Source organism: Oryctolagus cuniculus, chromosome 9, assembly GCF_964237555.1.
Source record: "Oryctolagus cuniculus chromosome 9, mOryCun1.1, whole genome shotgun sequence".
In the NCBI taxonomy this organism is placed as follows: domain Eukaryota; kingdom Metazoa; phylum Chordata; class Mammalia; order Lagomorpha; family Leporidae; genus Oryctolagus; species Oryctolagus cuniculus.
In genome coordinates this window covers 116,083,761-116,107,796 of record NC_091440.1, presented here as the reverse complement: position 1 = coordinate 116,107,796, position 24,036 = coordinate 116,083,761, and the positions used below count along the sequence as shown (strand labels likewise).

The 24,036-nt window shown below is 40.1% G+C and overlaps 1 protein-coding gene across 2 annotated transcripts in view; it reads right to left on the bottom strand.

Annotated features, from left to right (window-relative positions):
* Nucleotides 1-24,036, bottom strand: part of PIK3C2G (phosphatidylinositol-4-phosphate 3-kinase catalytic subunit type 2 gamma) — a 464,615-nt gene that overhangs the window by 5,500 nt on the left and 435,079 nt on the right. For both annotated transcript variants that reach the window (XM_051850300.2, XM_017343356.3), the window contains exon 33: nt 8,379-8,504. In XM_051850300.2, the coding sequence (XP_051706260.2) occupies nt 8,379-8,504 (126 nt within the window). The remainder of the gene's footprint in view (nt 1-8,378; nt 8,505-24,036) is intronic.

Genomic DNA, 24,036 nt, shown 5'->3' with positions numbered 1-24,036 from the left:
CTAAAACTGGATGTTCAATGCTGCCTGGAAATTTTTCCAGTATTTCAGAGTAAACTCCTCATTTCTCTACTGAGATTATTTTGAACTTTGTGAAATATCCTCAATTCTACTTTCTGCAATACTTTGAGCAGGTGAACTCCCTGTTTTAGAGAGGAAAAGAGGCCCTCAAAGCATTACTGTGTATGAGGCAGAAAAATGAAGTGACTCAAAGCAGTGGGCCTTTGGTATAGTCTGGTTTAAGGACACTGTCAGTATGACAAATAAGCTCTAAAATTTAAAAATTTCTAAAAGACTTCATGTAATTCATAGATAAGTCTTTAGATAACTGTACTTCCTTCTTCAATTCCCTCTCCTTTTTTCTTTTAATTTATTTGACAGGTAGTTATGGACAGTGAGCGAGACAGAGAAAGGTCTGCCTTCCGTTGGTTCACCCCCCCTAATGGCTGTTACAGCCAGCTCACTCTGCTGATCTGAAGCCAGGAGCCAGGTGCTCCTTCCTGGTCTCCCATGCGGGTGCAGGCGCCCAAGCACTTGGGCCATCCTCCACTGCCCTCCCGGGCCATATCAGAGAGATAGACTAGAAGAGGAGCAGCTGAGACCAGAACCTGGCACCTATATGGGATGCCAGTGCCGCAGGTGGAAGAATAACCAAGTGAGCCACTGCGCCGGCCCCCTTTTTTTCTTTAATTTTCTCAATAACATACTTACATTTTAAGAAACATAGCAATAGTTAATATGTACATGAATCTATCAACTGAGCTTTTTCATTTGCATACATTTAGCATTCTAGGAGAAAGTAATGAGATCATGACTATGAGCTTGAGTATGAAGACAGGTACGTATTACACACTAATAAATTATGGCTGAAGAAGACCCATCAAATACATGGAAAGAGTTGTTTCTTGGAATTTTGCATCACTTGGCTGGCGGGGGTAGGGGAGTGGGGTGTGGTGTGTATGTGTGTGTGTAACAAACCTTCTACACAGAATTGAGTCTCACAGGTATTTAGTAAGCTGAGAACTTTGAAGAAGTGATGTTTGGAATTAACTGCCTTCCTGGTCAAAATACAAATCTTTGAATTCCAAAGTTTGCAATACTTAGGGAGTAGGGGGAAATTCATTGATTACTGTACAAATTATTTTGGTAAAAGTTACTCAAGTTTTAAAATCATGTAATTATTACATGTCATGGATAATCCCTATTCTAGCTTTACTGGATCCACAACTTTGGATGTAATCACTCTTAGTTACTGGGCATTGAATAGTTGGCAAATAATGCTGCAGAAGTACACAGCTGATTTCTATTTGAGACTTGTTCACAAAGTGACTTTATATGTATTCTACCTTCGTATAAACAGAACCAAAGATGAACCACTCATTTAACTTCCATTCATAAAAATGTCTACCCGTAGAAATGAGCCAAGTCATCACTACCTTCTGACAAATACTGAATAAGTGGATCTGGAATGAGCACATTGAATAGGAAAAAGGTTAGTTAGCAACAATTAAACGTACACATAAGCATTCGCTGTACGTTATTTGACACAAGGGTCTAGTAAATAAATCTGAAGTGTGCCTTCATGATTGCGAGGGAATAAAAGATGAAAACATGAGTGCCTAGTGCCGCTAAGAGGAAGTCTCAGGAATGTTTTAAACCAGGGAGAACAGAACTCTGTCAGAAGGGATTTCCTGTATCATTGCTTACTATGGTGGGGGTGAACATGGCTTTGGAATTGAGCAGGTCTGGCCTTGAAGTCTAATTGGATGACCTTAAATATGTCATTTTCAAATATAGTCATAGTCATGCATCTCTTGATGATGACTCATTCTGCAAAATGCATCCTAAGGTGATTTCATTGCTGTGTGAAGATTATACAGTGTACTTAAACTAAGCAGTTAGGTATATAACCTTTTTTCTATTTGAGGGGCAGAAGAGGCAAGTAAGGGAGAGGGAGAGAGAAGTGAGTGAGTACATTTCCATTCACTGGTTCACTCCCCCAGATGCCCATGATTGCTGACTGGGCTGAGGGTGAAGTCAAGAGCTAGGAAATCAGCCTGGGTATGCTGTGTGGGACACAATCAACAAGCCGTCACTGCTACCTACCGGTGTCTGCATTAATGGGAAGCTGGGATTGAGTCAGAGCCAGGACTCAGGCCCAAGTAATACAATACAATGGGAACATCAATGTATATGAGATCTATCACTGACACATCATTACGTGGCACAAGACTATGTGACTATCAAATGAGATGACAATAGCTATTGCTTGCTGATGATATGATAAGAGGAATACTGAAATGGTTCACTAAAGTGTATGTAATGTGTACTATCTTCTAGCCCCATTGTTCCACAATGGCTTGGAAATATGCTCACACTTAGCTTTGTGCTAATCAGTGCATGCTATGCAAGAGACAGGAAGGCATGGAGAACTGCTGTCTTCTCATTTTTAGTGCTAAAGTTATACTAGGATAGTGTCTATAGGAAGGCTGCAATGTATAAAATATATTGACTTGAACATAATTCTATTATAGGATGGAATTGCTATATTTCTTTTTAGAATTTTAATTAAATTTCCAAAGTACAGCTTTTGGATTACAGTGGCCCCCCCCCCCCCCATAACCTCCCTCCCACCGCAACCCACCCATCTCCCACTCCCTCTCCCATTCCATTCACATCAAGATTCATTTTCAATTCTCTTTATATACAGAAGATCAATTTAGTAAATACTAAGTAAAGATTTCAACAGTTTGCACCCACACAGAAACACAAAGTGTAAAATACTGTTGTGATTTAATGCTATAACTAGTACTCAATGTACAGTACATTAAGGACAGATCCTATGTGGGGATTAAGTGCACAGTGACTCCTGTTGTTGACTTAACAAATTGACACTCTTGTTTATGGCATCAGTAATCACCGTAGGCTCTAGTCATGAGTTGCCAAGGCTATGGAAGCCCCCTGAGTTCACTGACTCTGATAATTTTTAGACAAAGCCATGGTCAAAGTGGAAGTTCTCTCCTCCCTTCAGGGAAAGGTACCTCCTTCTTTGATGACCCGTTCTTTCCACTGGGATCTCACTAGCAGAGGAATTTCATTTAGTTCCGCCCCCCACCCCCAGAGTGTCTTGGCTTTCCATGCCTGAAATACTCTCATGGACTTTTCAGCCAGATCCGAATGCCTTAAGGGCTGATTCTGGGGCCAGAGTGCTGTTTAGGAAATCTGCCATTCTATGAGTCTGCTGTGTATCCCGCTTCCCATGCTGGATCGTTCTCTTTTTGATTCTATCAGTTAGTATTAGCAGACACTAGTCTTGTTTGTGTGATCCCTTTGACTCTTAGACCTATCAGTGTGATCAATTGTGAACTGAAACTGATCACTTTGGCTAGTGAGATGGCATTGGTACATGCCACCTTGATGGGATTGAATTGGAATCCCCTGGCACATTTCTAACTCCACCATTTGGGGCAAGTCCGATTGAGCATGCCCCAAATTGTACATCTCCTCCCTCTCTTATTCCCACTCTTATATTTAACAGGGATCACTTTTCAGTTAAACACCTAAGAATAATTGTGTGTTGATTAGAGTTCAACCAATAGTATTAAGTAGAAAAAAAATATAACCCTACCATACAACCCAGCCATCCCACTCCTTGGAATTTACCCAAAGGAAATTAAATTGGCAAATAAAAAAGCTGTCTGCACCTTAATGTTTATTGCAGCTCAATTCACAATAGCTAAGACCTGGAATCAACCTAAACGCCCATCAACAGACTGGATAAAGAAGTTATGGGACATGTACTCTATAGAATACTATACAGCAGTAAAAAAAAAAAAACAATGAAATCCGGTCATTTGCAACAAAGTGGAGGAATCTGGAACACATGCTGAGTGAAATAAGCCAGTCCCAAAGGGACAAATATCATATGTTCTCCCTGATCGGTGACAACCGAGCACCAAAAAGAAAACCTGTTGAAGTGAACTGGACACTATGAGAAAACAATAACTTGATCAGCCCTTATCCTTACTGTCGACGAACAACTTAATATTTTATCCCTTTTAGAATTCCTATACTTCTATTGCTTCAGCATCTCATTTAAAAACCATCATTTATAAATATAGGTATCGGGGTGGAAAGAGCCAGTATACCAATTGTGTTTCTGGAAATTGTTAGAGCGCTTCCCTGAGCATACCTACCCCCGGCCTCAGCCCTTGAGCCCTCTTGCCCTCACTGGGATTGGTATATGACAGGGGTGTGAAGGGAGACTGCTGACAAAGCCTGGGATGTGCCAAGTAGTCAGGCTTGGCCCTGTGAAGGGCGGGGCATCTGCCACAAGGATGTGTCTCTGACCCAGCCTGGCTCACATCTGCACAAGGAGACAGAGGCCTATGAATAAAGATGGGGAACACTGTTTTCATGAAAAGCTTTGTAAGACATTGGTATGCACCGTAATATCCTCTTTGTATTGCTCTAAGATTAATGGAAGAAGAGGAGTGAGGTCATGGTCTCCCATATCACCGCGCACTGAAAGGCTTTGGCAGCTTGAGAAATCCCACCTGTGGCAAGAGATGCATGCAGTGGTCCTCAGTGAGGAAATAGGAGCAGGGTGGGGGAGGGAGGCATTTTAAAGGAGCTCAACACCACGTGCCTCCATGCTGGGCTCTTGGGTAAGCACTGGGCTTCTGGGTAAGGACACTTAGTAAGGCATACTTGAGGATGTGCACAAGTGATTCAGGAGTTTTGCATGGAGATGAGGTTCGCACCTCATCACAATTGAGGGCAAGAGAAAGTAAAACCAGAGTTAAGACTCTTGGACTGTTACTTCTATTTCTTACATCATATTTACGCAGACACAGTATAATGCGAGAAAAACTTTTAGCCTGCTTTTCCCTTCTCTTGACTCTCAAAGTTAGTTTTCCTGCCAACTTTGTTTAAACAATGTCTTTTTACTGTCCTGATGGCTCATTAAAATAGTCACTTACACATATATGACTTTAAATTTTTGCTGCCTGGGATTATACACACATTGGAATTGGCTTTGCATGGACCCTTGGTTGTAAAGTAATTTTGAATGTGTCCAAAATATAATAGTGTGTGTGCATGCTGCAAGCACAGATCAAGTATTGTAGTGATTGCTTTTAAAAAATAAAAATAATTGAGGAACAGACAGAAAAAGACTCCTATTGGGGTTGGTGCTGTGGCACAGCAGGTTAAATCCCTGGCCTGAAGCACTGGCATCCCATATGGGCACCGGTTCTAGTCCCAGCTGCTCCTCTTCCAACCCAGCTCTCTCTGGCCCGGGAAAGCAGAAGATGGCCCAAGTGCTTGGACCCCTGCACCCACGTGGGAGACCCAGAAGAAGCTCCTGGCTTCAGATCAGCACAGCTCCTCCGGCTGTTGTGGCCATCTGGGGAGTGAACCAGCAGATGGAAGACCTCTCTTTCTTTACCTCTCTCTGTAACTATTTCAAATAAAATAAATCTTTGAAAAAACAGACTCCTATTACATGTTAAATTCCTCAAATGCTTCAATAACCAGAGCTAGGGCAGGCCCAAGCCTGAGGCCTCGAATTGAATCCATGTCTCCTATGTGGATGGCATGGAGTCAAGTATTGCACCATATGTGCTGATTCCCAGGGTGTGCATTAGCAAGAAGCTGGACTCAAAGCAGAGCCTGCACTTGGACTCGGGTAATCAGGTGTGGGATGTGGGCATCAGAAGTGAGGTCTTAACCACTTCATCAAAAACTTGCCCTTATTTAATTTTGCAAGATCCCAAGATATGTAAATATTTAATAGAGAAAGCAAGACAGCAGGGAAATGTTAATAGCCAGTGACAAGGAGCTTAAACAGAAGTAGCAGTGAGACAGGGAGGAGTTGATAGATTTGTGAAGCAGATAGCTGCATAAGCAGAACTGGTAAAACTTGCAGAGTAACTGGACATGGGAGCGATGGGGTGTGGTGTCATTAAGAGGTCACTGAGATGTTGGAAGGAGATGGCCTGGCCTAGAAGGGCTTTGGAGACATTCAAATGAAGCTCTCCAGTAACCTTGTAGAAATGCACATCAAAATTTGAAAGAAAAGCCTGTCTTGAAGAATGATTTCATATGCAACCTACATATAGGAGGTAACAAAAACTTGGACACATAAGACAATTTTGGGGCTGCATACAGCAATCCCTGTATATCCATTGAGGTTTGTGTCCAGGACCTACCCTTGCCACCCCAAGCAAATGGAAATCTGCAGATGCTGAAGTCCCTTATATAGAGAAAACAGCATTTACATGGAACCTATGCACACCCTCCTATATGCTTCAAATCATTTGTAAGATTACTTATTGTGCCTAATGCTATGTTGATAGCTGTTATACTGAATTTGACAGGACAAGAAAAAAGCTTGTATGTATTCAATACAGACACGATATTTAAAGTGTTATTTATCCATTGTTGATCGACTCTATGGTGGTAGAAGCCAAGGATCTTAAGAGAGGGACTGGATTCTAAGAGATGATGGGAGATCATGGGACTACAGTTAACATGATTTTAACAACAAAGAAAAATGGTAGTGGTTAGAGAAAATGAACTAATAAAAGTTAGAACTCAATAAGCAAAATGGGTCTGAAGAAAGAGTACAGCCAATAGTGTTACTGATTGTTGGAGAGGAGAACCTGAGGGCTCATTAGATTGAGCCTTATGAGTCTATCGATGCACTTGAATAAAGGACTAAAAGTAAGAACCCACATTGCAAAAGATTGAAGAATGAAAGGAGGTAATAAAGTGATAGCAGGTTATATGTGCTAATTCCGCAGGAGTATGGATGAGGAAACTGACCCTGTAATGTAAAAATGGGACCCAGCCTCTAGTCTTGTTCCCTTAGCCCAACAGGCCCTTGTCTGTACTTTATCAGAAGGAATTCACGAGCTTGAAGGAGTGATATAGCTGGCCCTATGAGGTTCTAATCTTTGAACTGAAGGAATTTTTTGCTTCTTCAATAGATAAGAACCTAGGTGAACAATATTATCTGAAGGAGTTTGCTTAGAAGAATTCCAGGTCCAGGCAGAATGTAACCCTTGGACCAACAGGAGCCCACCTGGCCATCACAAGTCCCCTGAAGAACACAGCATCACTGACCAATCAAAGGAAGGTCATGAGCACCACTGACCAGCCAGGAACTTAGAGACAGGCCATCATACACCTCTCAGCCCCAACTTCATCCTGTAAGAACCTTCACCTCTAACTCCTTGAGAGCCTGGGAATTAAGCAATATGTGCTTGGCTCCTTGTTCTGCACCTTACAATAAAAACTGGCTTTCTTCCCACCATCCCAATATCAATGATTTATTTTCTGTGTGTCAAGAAAGAGGATCCAGTTTAGGGGTTGTGCAGCAACACCTCCAACTAGTTTAGGATATTGTTGAGCAACAGTCATAGGCAGAGAAAGAAAAATTTGCTAGAAATGCTGAGTTTAATTTTTATTTTTGCCAATTTTTAAGACTTTAAGCACCTTGAGGCAAACTTAAGGAGAAAAAACTGGCTGAGAAGGGATAGAAGAGATGGGAAAAGATATAATCGAGAATAAATTGGTGTGGGCGTTGCTGAGTGCAGCAGGTCAAGCAGGCACTTGTATCTCCCATGTTCATATCGGTATCTGTTTTGAATCCCAACTCTCAGCTTCTCAATCAGCTTTTCTCCTATTGCATGCCCTGGGAGGCAGCAGATAATGGCTCAGGCACTTGTATCCTTACCACCCACATAGGAGACTGGGTTGGAGTTCCTGGCTCCTGGCTTTAGCCTGCCCCAACGCTGACTGTAGTGGCATTTGGGAACTGTCTCTCCCCATTTCAAATAAATAAAAATAAACTTTAAAAAAGATAAATGTAGGCATTTTCCTTAGAAGTTAGAGGATTGGCTATTTAAGCTATCAATTACAAATCATTAACCATGTTTAATGTTACCTTTTTTAATATGTTAGCGACTGCCCAAAGAGTATTCTGTATTTTTTGTATTCAAAAGGGTTTTATGAGATTATTCTACATAGACAGCTTATGATGAAATTAATAGGTTAGGCAAATCAAAGAAAGGAGAATAGAGGTGGAGAAAATAAGATGAAGTCGGGGACAATGTCAGCATACAGAATTCTTGGGCTCTTGCTGGAGGTTGGCCATCCTCTGAAAACTGGTTCATAGGAGCTTTGACAGCAGGATCTGCATTTTGAGTTCCCATAGCATTTAGAACCGTGATCAGCATACTGTGGCTGTTTTGGGCAATGTCTTTCCTTTAAGGAATAATGCTGCCAATTACTGCAAATTCTCCATATTTGGTTGTTAAACTGAAAAATGGTAACAGAAATACAAAATGACTGGACAAGGGATGAATCATACTTACAATTTCATTGTAAGTGGGGTCAGTACATTTTGGAACAGACTTTGTTTTTCTCCTGTTAACTTCTCTGGGATATGGTAAAAGATAAAATTCAACATGTGCACTGGGCATGGAGCCATCTGGGAGATGCTGCGAAGGAAAATGGTTATAAATATTAATGTGTGTTTTTATCAGAGAAAACAAATACATAGCTGCTAAATACCCAGACCAATGGCAGGATCAAGATACATTGCAGTTGCTGTTGATCAGAAAATGAGAAAATTGGAAGAAATACATCATTGATAAATTATTAGAAATTATGGGTTTTATTTTACCTCCTGGTGTGGGGGGAAGTGAAGACATAGACAGACCCTCCCATTTGCTTATTTCCTTTTGATGTGCCTGCAACAATGGCCAGAACCAAGCCAGGCCTAGTTGAGGAGCCAGAAACTCGATCTAGGTCCCCTATGTTCCCATGTGGATGGCAGGAACTCAATTATTTGAGCCAACCCAGTTGACTCCTAGGACTTGGGTCAACAGGAAGCTAGAGCTGGGAGCTGAAGCAAAGAGTGGAATGTGGGAGGTAGGCATCTTAACAGCTAAGCTAAATGCATGCCCCTCAAACTGCAGTTTAAAAGAATAAGAATGGGGGCCAGTGCTGTGGCACAGTAGGCTAAGCCTCCGCCTGTGGTCTGACATCCAATATGGATGGACACCTGCTCCAGGTTTGGCTGTTCTACTTCTGATCCAGTTCCTTGATAATGTGTCTGGGAGAGCAGCAGGCGATGGCCCAAGTCCTTGGGCCCCTGCATCCACGTGGGAAACCTGGAAGAAGCTCCTGGCCCAGCCTTGGCCGTTGCAGCCATTTGGTGAGTGAACCAGTGGATGGAGAATCTCACTTTGCGCTCTCTGTATCTCTATCTTTCAAATAAGTCTTTATTTAAGATGGACATTTTTACTTAAAAAAAAAAAAAACTGACCATTAAGCATTTTCTTCTTACAGTAAAACTAATAAACCTATATTTGCTATCTTGATAGACACAGTATTATTAGCCAGAAGCTGAGATGGGAATTAAGTATCAGGATACATTGTACCCCTTAAAAACAAGACAATTCAAATGTAACACAGGAAGTGAGATGTGACATTTAATGGCATGCATAGGTATATTAAAAAATCACACTTTGAAGCAGAAACTTATTAAAATATCACACAGACCTATGATGTCCAATATACTTAAAAGATTTTACAATGATATATACATCGCTCTAAAATATAATGGTAATGCTTTAAAAAATGTATTCTGTGGAAGCCTCGCTACAGCCCAGGAGCTAAAACAGTAAAACCAAACAGATGATCTCTGGGCCCAACTCCAGTTCTTCCTAACCAGCTGGCCTGTGCTCTGCTATCGTGGCATCAAGACTTTGCTCCCTTTCCATCTTTCCTTTGGCTTTTTTGTGGATATTTTTATTAGCATCTGAAGAATGAGTTTACTGTTTCAACAATTTGGACACTACCACCATAAAAAGAAGTGGGTTCTATCTTTATGATCTGAGATAAATGGAGAGTAAATGGGATTAATATTCCATGCAGCTTGATAGATTAACTTTAAACATTTCTCATTTAAAGGTGAGACATGAAGAATGAAGTACTTGTTTGGTTCCCTACATTTTAGCTATTAAATCCATAATTTCCCATGAGTGTATTTGCTCTGTAATGATAGTATTCACGTGCAGATATCCAGTGATACCCGACTCCACTTCCCTTATCTTTCTTGGTTATTCACAACATATCAGAAATCAGGAATATATATTTTAGGACTAACTTTGATTCAGTTCTAACTTGTATGGTCAAAGTTACACCATTAAGAAGTTTTGGGTCTGTATTAGGACCAAAAAATTAGATCAAATACACCTGGAAACACCATATGTCAAGTTGCTAACAGAGCTACTGTTTTATTTTAATTTTTATTGGAAATGCCAAGAGTGTGTGAATGAGAGCTCTTACAGGCTGGTTCACTCACTAAATGCCTGCAACTCCATATTAATCTCTCATGGGTGACAGGGCCCCAAGTAATTTAACCATTGGCTTTCCTCCTCCTAGGGTATACCTTAGTAGGAAGCTGGGTCAGTAGAAGAGCAGGCACTTTGACATGGAATGCTGGCGTCCCAAGAAGTATCCTAACTGCTATGCCAAACACATACCCCAGTTGCTGCTTTAGAAGGAATTCAAGGCCGGCGCTGCGGCTCACTAGGCTAATCCTCCACTTGTGGCGCCGACACCCTGGGTTCTAGTTCCGATTGGGGCACCAGATTCTGTCCCGGTTGCTCTTCTTCCAGTCCAGCTCTCTGCTGTGGCCCAGGAAGGCAGTGGAGGATGGCCCAAGTGCTTGGGCCCTGCACCTGCATGGGAGATCAGGAGGAAGCACCTGGCTCCTGGCTTCAGATCGATGCAGTGCACTGGCCATAGCGGCCATTTGCGGGGTGAACCAACAGAAGGAAGATCTTTCTCTCTGTCTCTAACTCTGCCGGTCAAAAAAAAACAAAAACAAAAAAAAAAAACAAAAACTCAAGATAACCAGGGAAGAGGGGCACTGGAATCTGTCTAAGTACATAGAGTACCTGGTGGCATTTTCAGTGTCACAGAAAGTGCTGCTATCAGTATTTGAGAGTATGTAATTGTGTGTGTGTGTGTGTGTGTGTATGTGAATGAAATGGTAGAAGTGATTTTTGCTCTTGTGTCTGCTGGTAGGTTTGAGGGAATTTATAACTGTATGTTCCAACTTAATGATTCAATCATGTTTCTGGAAATGGACTTTTTGACTGTAAATCTGGGCCCATAATTTGCCAGTTGTGTGGCTCTAGGCAGTTCTGATGGTTAATTTTGCATGTCAACTTGACTATATAGATATCTGGCTAGACACTCCTGGGGTGTTTAGTGAGCACAGTATGACCTAAAGGTGACCCTTATCTCCTGTGTATGTAGCTCAGACTGCTTAAAATCAAATAAAAAGTCTCATCCAGGCACTGGCTGAATTGCAAAGCAAGTTATATGCCCATAAGGTATGTTCTTTTTTGTTTAAAGATTTATTTATTTGAAAGCCTAGTTACAGAGAGGCAGAGAGAGACAGGTCTTGTATCCATTGTTTCTCCCCCCAGATAGCTGCAATGGCTGGAGCTGTGCCAGTCCAAAGCCAGGAGCCTCTTCCGGATCTCCCACATGGGCACAGAGGCCCAAGGACCTGGGCCATCTTCCACTGTTTTCCGAGGCCGTAGCAGAGAGCTTGATCGAAAGTGGAGCAGCTGGGACTCATAGCAGCATCCGTATGGGTTGCTGGCACTGCTAGATACTGCAGGTGGCGGCTTTACACGCTACGCCACAGCACCAGCCCTGGTATGTCCTTTCAAAGTGAAGGCATTGCTTGAGAAAGGATATGATCCTGTAACTTGGGGAGAATGTGATGAATCGGGTCATAAAGCGCCTACATTCTGACAAATGTCCTATACCTGGAAGTAGTCTCCCTACCCTCAGTGGCATCAGCCTCTCGCCCTCATTCTGCAGGATCACCCCTACATTGCGGAGGAAATGGTAATGGGATGACTTCCGCTGAGCAGTTGCCCTGCAAGACAACGCTAATTGTCCTCAGCACCCACCTGCAGCCTTCTTTGCTTACAGACCTACACCTAGAGTCAAATTCCAACAGGTACCAAAGGCAAGGTTCAACATCAGCCCCGTAATGAGGTACACTATACTCAAAAAGCACTTCTTGAGTTTTCTAATTTACAAGTTGTCAAGATTTTTGAGACAAATCTTGATAATGTATGGAAATGTATAAGTGTGTGAGATAATCAACCTGCATTGATTTTTCTGTTACAAATTCACAGTAAAACCCAGCCTTTATAGTTGGATAATGACTCTACTTTTGAAAAGATAGTTTTGTCCTGCCTTTTAAGCCTTTTTATAGATAGGGTGCTTGACCAAAAATGGTCAAGTTTCCAAGTTGTCTAGACTGCCTCTCAAGTTATCTGACCTACCAGCCAAAAATTTGGGTATGCACAATACTTTATCGTTGAATAGGAGTGGCACATATGTGATCATGCCAGGGCTGGACCCGTTAGCACAAAAAAGTACAGGATGAAGTGGCCCAAATATCCTTGGTTCCCACTTCTATGATAGTGCCTTTTTGGTTTCAGCCTGCACCTATGTCCTCATGGAGAGTTACTTATGATTGGCTGACAGGAAGAGGAGACTGGGGCCTGGCTGATAGATGGTTCTAGACACTGCTTAAAAGTGGTAGCACTACAGCCCCTCTCTGGAACCTCTCTGAAACGGCGTGACACACAGAAATCCTCCACGTGGGCAGAACTGAAAACAGTGTACCTGTTTGTGGACATGGCCTGGAAGGGGAAATGGCCAGAAGTGTGGTTGTATACCAGTGCATGGGCTGAGGCCAATGGTTTGGATGGTCAGCAACTTGAACACAATTAGAAATTTGGGGGAGATAAATCAAGATAGGGCTTTCTGAGTGGGGGAAAAAGAGTGAAGATTTTTGTGATGCATGTAAATGCTCATCGATAGGTTATCTTTGCAGAGGAGAATTTTAATAACCAGGTGGTAGGATGACCCATTGTATTATCAGTTGGCCTCTTCCCCAGCCACACTGGTGGTTACCCCAGGGATGTGTGAACAAACTGTACGTGGTGTGAGGATGGAGGTTTAGAAACATGGAATTCAGCTCATCAAGCCAACCTGGATATAGCCACTGAAGAATGGTAGATTCTGCCAACAGCAGAATCCTCGTGATGGCGCCATTCCCGGAACAGGGAGCTACCTGCAGTGGGTTGGTTACACTAGAAAGCTTCCATCGTTAGAAGGGCAGTGCTTTGTTCTTACTGGAATAGGAACTCTGAATATAGACGTGACTTCTCTGCACTGTCTCTGTCAAAACTGTCCATCTCCATAAACCTGAGTCAGTTCCTCATAATACATCTCATGTGTTTATATATCATATTTTTATATCTACGTCAATCTGTATCCTAATAACTGTTCTCTGAACCCTGGCTAACACAGAAGGTATCTAAATTTTCAGTGGATTAATTTTCTTTTCTGCTAAATGAGGGTAAAGATGATATCTAATCTTTAAAATCCTATGAAATAGACAAAATAAATGATGTAGTGTGAGGACAGTGCTTGAAACAGAAAGATAATAAATGCTAGATACTATTTTTATTTCCAATGAATTAAACATGAATATACTACATGCATTGACTGGACAAGGTATTCCCAATGTATCATGACATTTATGTAGAGCAAGAAGGTTTTTTAATATTGGCACTGTTGACATTTGGGACTCGATAATTCTTTTAATTCTTTGTTGCAAGGAACTGTTCTGTGCATTGTAGGATGTTTTAACAGCGCTCATGCTTCTACCTACTAGATCCCAGTAGCACCGTACTCCCAGTTGTGACAAGTAAAAATGTTTCTAGACTTTACTGAATGTTATTATGGGGGAAGAATTGATCCTGACTGAGAACCACTGACACAAATGACTCCCAAATGAGAATCTGGAGTTGATCCACTGGGATCCTAGCCTAGTGGTCTGTGAATATTTCTTCCTAGAGGTTTTCTGGTTTACACTCAATAAACTTCCATCAAGATCTATCTACCATTCTTTCTCATCACTCCAAAGGAGGCTTTTCCAGTTCACTAAAATTCTGTTAGGTACTATTACTCCTTTTCTCAGTTACCTCCCTTGTCATTAATTTTCAAAACCTAGCATGTGGCAAGATCAATGTCTCCAACTAATCTCGCAGCAGTTCACCTGCCACCACAGATTTTGATTCCTTGATGGATTATATATGTTAACGACTTCTCACTCTTAGAGTCTTCTCACCTTTGCCTTCATTCAGTGTATGCATCACTGGTATATTTAACCTTTCTATATAGTCATTTTAATACTGTCACTTTGCTTCTCAAGATACTCAAAGATTCCCCACTACCTGGAGAATATAGTCTAAATGACAGACGAGAAAACATCTTTTGTCCACCAGTCTCTACAAAGCATTTAGTAACCCTCAAAGTTTGGGCTTCTAGTTCCAGGTTGGTGTCCTTGACAAAGTCCTTGAATATCCTGGGATTTTTAGAATGATGGAACAGCACAGATTTCAATTTAAGTCAGAGTGCATTAGATGTGAGCAGCAGGCTTAGTTTGTCCTTTAACAGCTTTAAATGCAGACATTGATTTCTTAAGTCTTTAAGAGAAAATTTTTTTCGCCTTCTGAGGTACTTGTCTTAACATTTTTCTCTTAACTCACTGGTGTTATATCCTGTTTCTTAAAGATCTCAAATCATTTATTAAAGAAATCACTATCTGTCTCATCAGCATTTCACCCTTTGCCCTTATGTTTATGCAAATTAAATTTTACTTTAAAATGATTAAATAGCCTCCACTTGTCTAAATGTCTTACCTTGAGATTTTCCACAAAGAACCATTTTAGACCATCTTAAAAAGTGAACATTGACCTGAGGAATCATAAGACTTAGCCATGTGGTCTCTCAGTCTGCCCCTTGATCTAGAAAAATGAGGAATTTCCTGTGTGACACAGAAGACTGCCTTTACAGTGCATTGAAGCAGCATCACTACTAAATATTAGAATTGCAGTCAATATGTTTACTATGCTTAGAAAGTAATGTGAATGGGGCTTGCGCTGTGGCGCAGCGGGTTAACACCCTGGACTGAAGTTCTGGCATCCTATATGAGTGCTGGTTCAAGACTTGGCTGCTCCACTTCTGATCCAGCTCTCTGCTAGGGCCTGCGATAGCAGTGGGTGATGGCCCAAGCCCTTGGGCCCCTACACCCATGTGGGAGACCCAGAAGAAGCTCCTGGTTTTGGATCGGCACAGCTCCGGCTGTTGCGGCCAACTGGGGAGTGAACCACTGGATGGAAGACCTTTCTTTCTGCCTCTCCTCTCTCTGTGTAACTCTGACTTTTGAATAAATAAATAAATCTTTAAAAACAAAAAAGTAATGTGAAGTCATCAAAACCTAAATTTTGTTGTTCTCCACAAGGGAATTGATATGTCTCATACATGTGTGTTACCATTATGCCAAATACATGTGGGTGCCCTTGCCAACAGATCTCTAACATTTTAAAAGTACTGCTGCGCTGGCACCGCGGCTCAACAGGCTAATCCTCCGCCTTGTGGCACCAGTACACCGGGTTTTAATCCCGGTCGGGGCACCGGATTCTGTCCCAGTTGCCCCTCTTCCAGGCCAGCTCTCTGCTGTGGCCAGGGAGTGCAGTGGAGGATGGCCCAAGTGCTTGGGCCCTGCACCCCATAGGAGACCAGGAGAAGCACCTGGCTCCTGCCATCAGATCAGCGCGGTGCGCCGGCTGCAGCGTGCCAGCCATGGCGGCCATTGGAGGGTGAACCAACGGCGAAGGAAGACCTTTCTGTCTCTCTCTCTCTCTCTCACTGTCCACTCTGCCTGTCAAAAAAAAAAAAAAAAAGTACTGCATTTACAGTAGCTTCAGATTTTTTTAAGATTTATTTATGTATTTGAAAGGCAGAGTTAGATAAGAAGAAAGGCAAAGAGAAAGGTCGTCCATCCACTGGTTCACTCTCAGATGGCTACAATGGCTGGAGCTGTGCCAATTTGAAGCCAGGAGCCAGAAGCTTCTTCCAGGTCTCCCATCTGGTTGCAGGGACCCAAGGACTTGGGCCATCTTCCACTGCTTTCACAGGCCATAAACAAAAAGCTGGATTTGAAGTGGAACAGCTGGGTCTCTAACGAGTGCCCATTTAGGATGCTGGCACTGCAGGTGGTGGCTTTACCCACTATACCACAGCTGCCAGCTCCAGAATACTCGACATTTTTAAAATTTAGCAGATACTGAAAACATTTTAATGACTGAAGAATAATTTCTCCTTATGTTCGAAACACTCTCACTGAGGCAGAGTTGTGCTGCAGTGGCTTAAACTAGTGCTAAGGATGCCTACACTCCCTATGCTGAGTGCCTGCGTTGAAGTCCTGCCTTCATTTTCTGATCCAGCTTCTGGCTAATGTGTCTAAGACGCATCAGGTGATGATTCAAGTACTTGAGTCCCTGTAACCTATGTAGGAGACTTAGATGGAGTTCCTGACTCCTAGTTGTGGCTGCCTTCAGTCTCTGGGTATTTTGGGCCTTTGGGGAGTGAATCAATAGATATGAGACCTGCCTCTCTGCCTCTCTGCCTTTCAAATACATAAAAACTAATAAACATTCAAAGATGAGAAAGAGGATTCCACTGGTTGACAAGATTGGAAATGAAAATCTTAGAACAATCTTAGAATTTAGATTTAATTGAGCTATAGGGAATTCTTAGCTTGGGTAATATTTTAGGTTATAAAATTTCAATACATGCATGCATATTGCTAATTTTTGTTTATATTAACCTATAAATGATACTGTTTGATGTGAATTATTAAGTACACCAGAGCTATGCCTTCACTTCTCAATCCAAAGTGCATACAGCTTTTTCAATAACTTTAAGTGCCATAATTATTGTTTTTATTTTCAAAAATGAAACTATCTTGAAAGCATGGCTAATTTTTCAAAACTTAGGGAAAATTAAGTGGTAGCATGTTGGCACAAAAATAAAGCACCCTTCTAGCCACTTATAAAGTAAATGAAACCATCTACCATTGTAAGATATTCTGGAAATCCTTTCATATTGTCAGGAGCACATGAGGAGGATAACTATCATTACAACTAAGTATAAAAAATAATTATCACATAATGGGTGTTCACCATTTTAAAGCACTCTCAATATAAACCCTAAGCCAGTCTTGTCATTATTTTATTGAAGAGGCTTTTCTTTAATACCTGTGTTTTTAACCATTTTCAAGAAAGCTAAGGAATTGCAGCACTCCTAGATCGAGTTTTATTGGGAATGTAATGAAGTTACAGATGGTTTAAAGATATCAGACACCTTGAAAACCACTGTAGATTAATCCAAAGCTTAATTGTATTTAATAGGTTATTATCTTTTCAATGAATAATTTATGAGAATTTTCCATCATTTTTTTAAACTTAAATGTTTCCAATCATAGGATAATATAAGCTTTAGTAGAAATCAGCTGACAGTGATTAAAATATGATAGGACTATCAAAACCTGAAGTCTATGCCAGAAATGAAACAGCACAACAAAAAATCATTTTCTCACCAATGTCCTTGCCAAATTGCAATTTACATTAATTTAAGCCTTGAGGCCTCTTATCAATATGTGATTTCCAATCTTAAAGATTAATTTAAAAATCTACCTAGCATGTGTCTAGCACTTTGGCCCATGAAAGGAAACAGAAAAGATATTAGAATGGCTTAGGGGCTTAGGTTTTCAAAGAAACAAGACTCATTGGTATGATCTTGTATAAATTTGTATAGGTTTTAAAGTAGTGAACTTTTGACTTCAAGTGGTTAACAGCTGGACAGAAGTCAGACTAGTTCATAGAATTATTTCTCTGATTCAATGTGTATAGATTGAGTTGCTCCTGAATATCCAGAATTCTAATTCAAACTCCAGACTGTCTCTGAGAAGTCTTGTGAAGTTTGGTAGTGTTTTGTTTTTCCAATTACATGAAAAGTAAGACTTTAACTCGTAAATAATTGTTAGTCTACTCAATAGTGACTGCTTATGAGTTAACTGGTAATTAAAGTCTCTTAAAAACTGGAACTGAACTGTTAAAAAAATGATCCTAAGTTTCCTGCCCCTCAGCCTCTATCTCTGGAGACACAGATAATATCTTGTTGCTGATGACTCAGGAATTCAACAGAACAGATGAACTACAGGAAAATTAGATTCACAACGTTATTGTACTTATTAGTATAGGAAGAGGATGGATTACAAAAACCAGAAATCAATAATTTAGTTTCTTTAATCCATCTACTGCATATAATGCCTTGTACTCTGCTTACTCAAGTTTTATTATGACAAATACATAGGTATATAATGTATAAGTGTGAGTAATGAATGGCTATGGCAAACAGGCTGGATTAAATAATCAGAATTAAGTTATGAGAAACTAGAATGACAAACTGCATCTAATAAGATTAAAAACAACAGAATGCAAAGTGCTTCCTGTGAGTTTAGAAAACTGACTGGGCACATCCATGGTATTACAAGCTGTTGAGCTATAGTACCTTAGGAAAATAGTTACTGATGATTATAGGTTCAACATGTTATGCTTCATCCTGCCTTTTGATATGGTTACCTCTTCCGCTGCTGTTTTCCCTCTTCCTCCCACATGCACAAAATTTAAAGACAAATTAAATGCAAAAGGATGTACAAGAAACATCATGCTTATATCAAAAAGAAGTTGGATTATCCATATGAAATATCCGGCAAAGTACACTGGGAGCAAAAAAATACTTCCAGGAAGAAGGAATTCATCTCATAATGGTAAAGGGGTCAGTTAAGATGTCGCAATCTGAAATGTTCCTGCATTATACAAGTACCCAATCACAGATGGAGATCTTACAGCTTTCTCTACAGTCATACAGCAAGTACAAGGCAAATCAGTAAGGCTATGGAAGAGTTGATCAGCATAATGAACCAATGTGACCTCAGTGACATTCAAAGACTGCTCCACTCAGTAACAGAGCATACATTCTTTTCAGCTGTACATGGGACAATTTTGCTAAAACGTATAATGTTCTAGGCCATAAAACAAGCCTAAGTATTTTGAAGGATTTGAATCATATAAAGCATGTTCTTTGATATCTGTGGAAATCAATTAGACAACAATAACCAATACCTGGAAGATTTTTCAAATATGAAACATCTTCAAGTTCACGGAAAAGCATATATTATGAAAACTATGTATAAATTTCAGATGTTTTTTGCAGTGAAATTGCTTTTAACTCCATTTTTCACGTTTTTGAAGAACCCTTGTAGTTGAAAATGAAATAGAATAATTAACCCATGAACAGAGAAGAAATCAGAGAGGAAATTAAAAGATTTATGAAGTTAAAAAAAAAAAAAAACTCCAAAAACAAAGTTTGCGTGGTATACCTAAAGCAGTACCTAGCAGAAAGATTGTAACTCTGGTATCCATACTAGGACCAATGAAACATCTCAAGTCATTGAACTTGATTTCCATTTAAGAAACTAGAAAAAGAAGAGATAAACATCCAGCTTGTTTGTAATGTGTGGGGAAGTACTTGCTGGATTCCCTCATCAGAATATGTATTTCCTTTCTGTTGCTGAAGGCCCTTTGGCTGTAGAGTTTTAAGTCCCCACTTTTATTTTTTCTAATCATTTTAAAGATGCTCCAGCTTCTGTCTTCCTTTGTTTCTCTAGTTTCTAACCTGCCTTTTTGCATCTTCTCCTGTATACCTGGTGGTGTTTCTCTGAAGTTGCTCCAAGATACTGTTTCCACTGTTCTGGTTTCCAGTAGTTTGACCGCAACACACGTAAAGGCATGAATTTCTTTGCAGTTTTTCTTTGTTGTTCATTGTGCCCCTTGAATTTTAAATTGCTTTCTTTCACTGAATTTTGGAAGTTTGTGGACATTGTTTCTTCAAATATTTTTCCCCAGTCTTTGTCTTTTTAGGAGTCCAGTCTAACATTCACAAATACTCTATAGACCCCTGAGATTCTGCTTTGGTGTTTTCCTCCATGTCCTTTAATGTCAGTAATTTGTACTATGGAATCTCTTAAATTCACCAGTGCTTCCCCTTGTCATTTCCATTTTTCTAAAACCCACTTAAAATTAATGAAGTGCTAGGAATTATTACACAATACAAGGGAATTTTAAGAAGTTCATGGACATCCATGCAGTAAAGAAAACTCCATGGATAAAGCTTTTTGGCACCAAAGTAAACTTATTTTTTAATTCCATTTTTGTAGTAAAATGGCGCAGACATCTGTGGCACGATCTATGCCCTCCACACCATCCTAGCAGCTGCCATTGCTGGAAGCCAGGTGACCAGATGGCCCTACCACAGGGGTCAGCTCAACCCCCACCCTAGTAGGATTCACTGCTCCTACTCCCCTGCTCCCAGGCAAAGGACCTGCCAGGACCTGCTTCCAGCACACCACGTGCCCTCTCTATCTGGATCTGTCGATGGACCCCTCTTTCTCTCTCTTCAGATTTCCCTGTCAATAAGCCCTTTCCCTTAACTACGGTGTTTGGTGTATTTTGTGGTGGCCTTAAAATTTTCCCTTACCTTCTTGAAGAAGCCTCATAAAAATTAAACAGAACAAATGTAAATTTTAAAGACTGAAAAATAAAACATCTAAAATGAAAAAACAAGGCTTCCTGAATGAGCCAAAGACTTACATCATGGGGAATAATTAAATTACTTCTTCAAAATTCTGTCTGATGGTTCCAAAATGTGGATCATGTCAGGGATATTAGCTTTTCAACTGAAAATTGTTCATTTTCCTCATTGTATGTGTTACTTGAGATTACATCATAGATATAATTTCTGATAGTTTGTGTAGAATGTGTGTCCTGCCTAATTCTGTGGAGAAAGTTGAAGTTTAAGTAGGTAATCAACTAGTTCAGGAGTACAGCATTTGTCCTAAATTTGTTAGCAGGTGTTCAAATCTCAACTCAGTTCTCCAAGGCTTTGTTATTGTCTGAGTCTGTCCTGCTCAACAGTAGCACAGGGATTAGGCTGAGAATTATATGGATTTCTAAGCAACTAATGCACACTCTATTCTCTCCCCAGTTAGAGGTTGGCATATGCACGGTACACTTCTTGACTCCTTAGGTTAGAAATAGAGATTGTGTAGGAGGTTTTGCCTTGCAGGCAGCTACTACCACCTTGCCTGTCTGTAGTGGGGGTGTGCCTGGAGGGCACAGATCAACAGGCACAGGAGTCTCAAAAAAGGAGGGAACATACACATGTGAGCAACTTGGCCAGTTTTTGATCCCTTTCTATAATCTGGTTTCTATTTCAGACTTTTCAAATATACATTCAATTGTTTATAGCCATTGTGGATATTCACACTGAACTAGGGTCTTGCTTTTTATTTGTTTAAACTTCTTATTCAATGAAATACTAAATCTTTTTACTGTGATGTAAACATAAAATATGTTGTCTCAAAAACTAAAGGTAGAAGAAAGAGGGTGGGAGGAAGGAATGGAATATCATTATGTTCTTAGACTTGCATCTAAAAATCACATTGAATCAGTTAACATTAATTAACATAAAAGTAAAAAAAAAACTCCAGGAATTATAGCTTTCAAAGGTCTCACTTGGTGCCTACCACTTTGCCCTGTCTGTCTTCTTCTCTCAGTAAATTTTCTATACAATTGAAACTGTAGGATAAACTAAGATGATGAAAGTTCCCAGAGCTGAGATGAGGCAGTGAATGTTCAATGGCCAGTGTGTATAGCAAGTGTTCTTGGCTCCCAAAGGAGGAAAGATCTCCAGGAGCAAGGGTGGCCCAGAAACTAAAGGGAAGACGAATGGCTTGAGGTGAGCATGGAGGTTGCATTGACCTTATTAGGCAAAGAGAAATGACACAGTCAGCTAGAATGAGTGATGTGTGTTTGCTCACTAGTGAGGGAACCATCTATATTTAACAAGCTTTGTGTCAGACACTATGAACGATGGATGATAGCTAGATTGTATAGTGCCTAATATGAAAATGAGGTATTAGGATATTTTGTACAGGAGGGTTTAGAAGAAGAAATTGGTAACAATCAAAGTAGATGAACTAATAAAGAATACCGAACAGAAGTATAAAAATAGACAAATTTAAAGATTAGATTTTAAACATAGAAAAGCAAATCGGAATACAGAATGTAAATTATGAAGTTCTAATCAGGGGTTACTTGAAGATGGTGAAGCAATTCACAGAAATAATTCCAGATGAGAGCTGGTTTTAGTGGAATACGAAGGGTCACATTTCAGAATCCTTGAGTTTGAAGAGATGACATGTTATCCTAATTTACATGCACCCCAGGTAGGTGGAAGTATGTAAATGGGATCCAGGAAAAGATAAATATAGTTATTAATTTATAAGTAATATTACTGTTGAAGTCCCAATAATGGATGATACTTCTTAGAGAATTAATTTCAAAAGTGAAAATTGTGAAAACTGGAAAATCTTCACATTGTAGTGCTAAGCTTGAAACCATTGGCTACAATACTGCATACATTATCTACTGTAAATTTATAAGAGCTAAAGAAGCCTCAGAAAGAGTGCTGCCAAAGAAGTTTAGAGAATGTATAGTTAAGTTTCATGGAGGTACTGGGAACAGAAAAGTTCAAGAAGGAAGGAATCTTTAAAGGTGTTGACTCTTAGAAAAAGATTAATGATAACTGGTTTATAGAAAAAATTAGTTAATTTCATGAAGAAATAATTGATCCTTAGGGGTTTGTCTTGGTTTAAAAATCAGGATTTTTGATTTGGGTTGGTTGCTACTAATTACCTATTTCTTTGTATCTTATTCTTTGAATTGGAAGAGCAATGCCATCATAGGTCAAACTCCAGAGAAACATTTTCTTCTTCATGAAATATATGCCAGATACAGCTGATTGCTACTAGGAAGTCATCTTTTATTAAGTAGTTATAATTTGTTTTGATTAAAGCACTTAGAGGATGAAGTAGCTGCAAATTTCCTGTAAGAATCCATGTTTTAAAAAGTTAAACAATGAAGTAACTACTAAGCCAGTTAAGGAATGGGCAAAAGACCTCAATAGACAGTTCTCAAAAGAAATACAAATGAGGCCAGAGTGCTATTTAGGACATCTGCCATTCTGAGTCTACTGTGTATCCCACTTCCCATGATGGATTGTTCTCTCCCTTTTTGATTCTATCAGTTAGTATTAGCAGACACTAGTTTTGTTTGTGTGACCCCTTTGACTCTTAGACCTATCAGTGTGATCAATTGTGAACTGAAATTGATCATGGGCTGAAGAGCCCATGAGGTATTTTAGGCATGGAAAGCCAAGACACCCTGGAAAAAAAAAAAAAAAAAGACCTAAATGAAAGATCTCTGTGAGTGAGATCCCAGTGGAAAGAACAGGGCTCCATCAAAGAAGGAGGTACCTTTCTCTGAAGGGAGGAGAGAACTTCCACTTTGACTATGGCCTTGTCTAAATAAGATGGAAGTCGGCAAACTCAAAAGGCTTCCATAGCCTTGGCAACTCATGACTAGAGCCTAGGGAGATTACTGACGCCATAAACAAGAGTGTCAAATTGTTAAGTCAACAGCAGGAGTCACTGTGCACTTCTCATGTGGGATCTGTCCTTAGTGTGTTGTCCAATGTGAATTAATGCTATAACTAGTACTGAAACAGTATTTTATACTTCATGTTTCTGTGTGGGTGCAAACTGATGAAATCTTTACTTAATATATACTGAATCGATCTTCTGTATATAAAGAAAATTGAAAATGAATCTTGATGTGAATGGAATGGGAGAGGGAGTGGGAGATGGGAGGGGTGTGAGTGGGAGGAAAATTGTGTGGGGGGGAAGCCATTGTAATCCATTAACTGTACTTTCGAAATTTTATATTTACTAAATAAAAAATACAAATGACTAACAAATACATGGAAAAAAATGTTGAGTATCAGTTTTTCTCAAGGAAATGCAAATCAAAACCACAATGAGGCAATACCTCACCTCTCTCAGAACAGCTCTTATCTAAAAGACAGCAACAAATCCTGGTGAGGATATAGAGA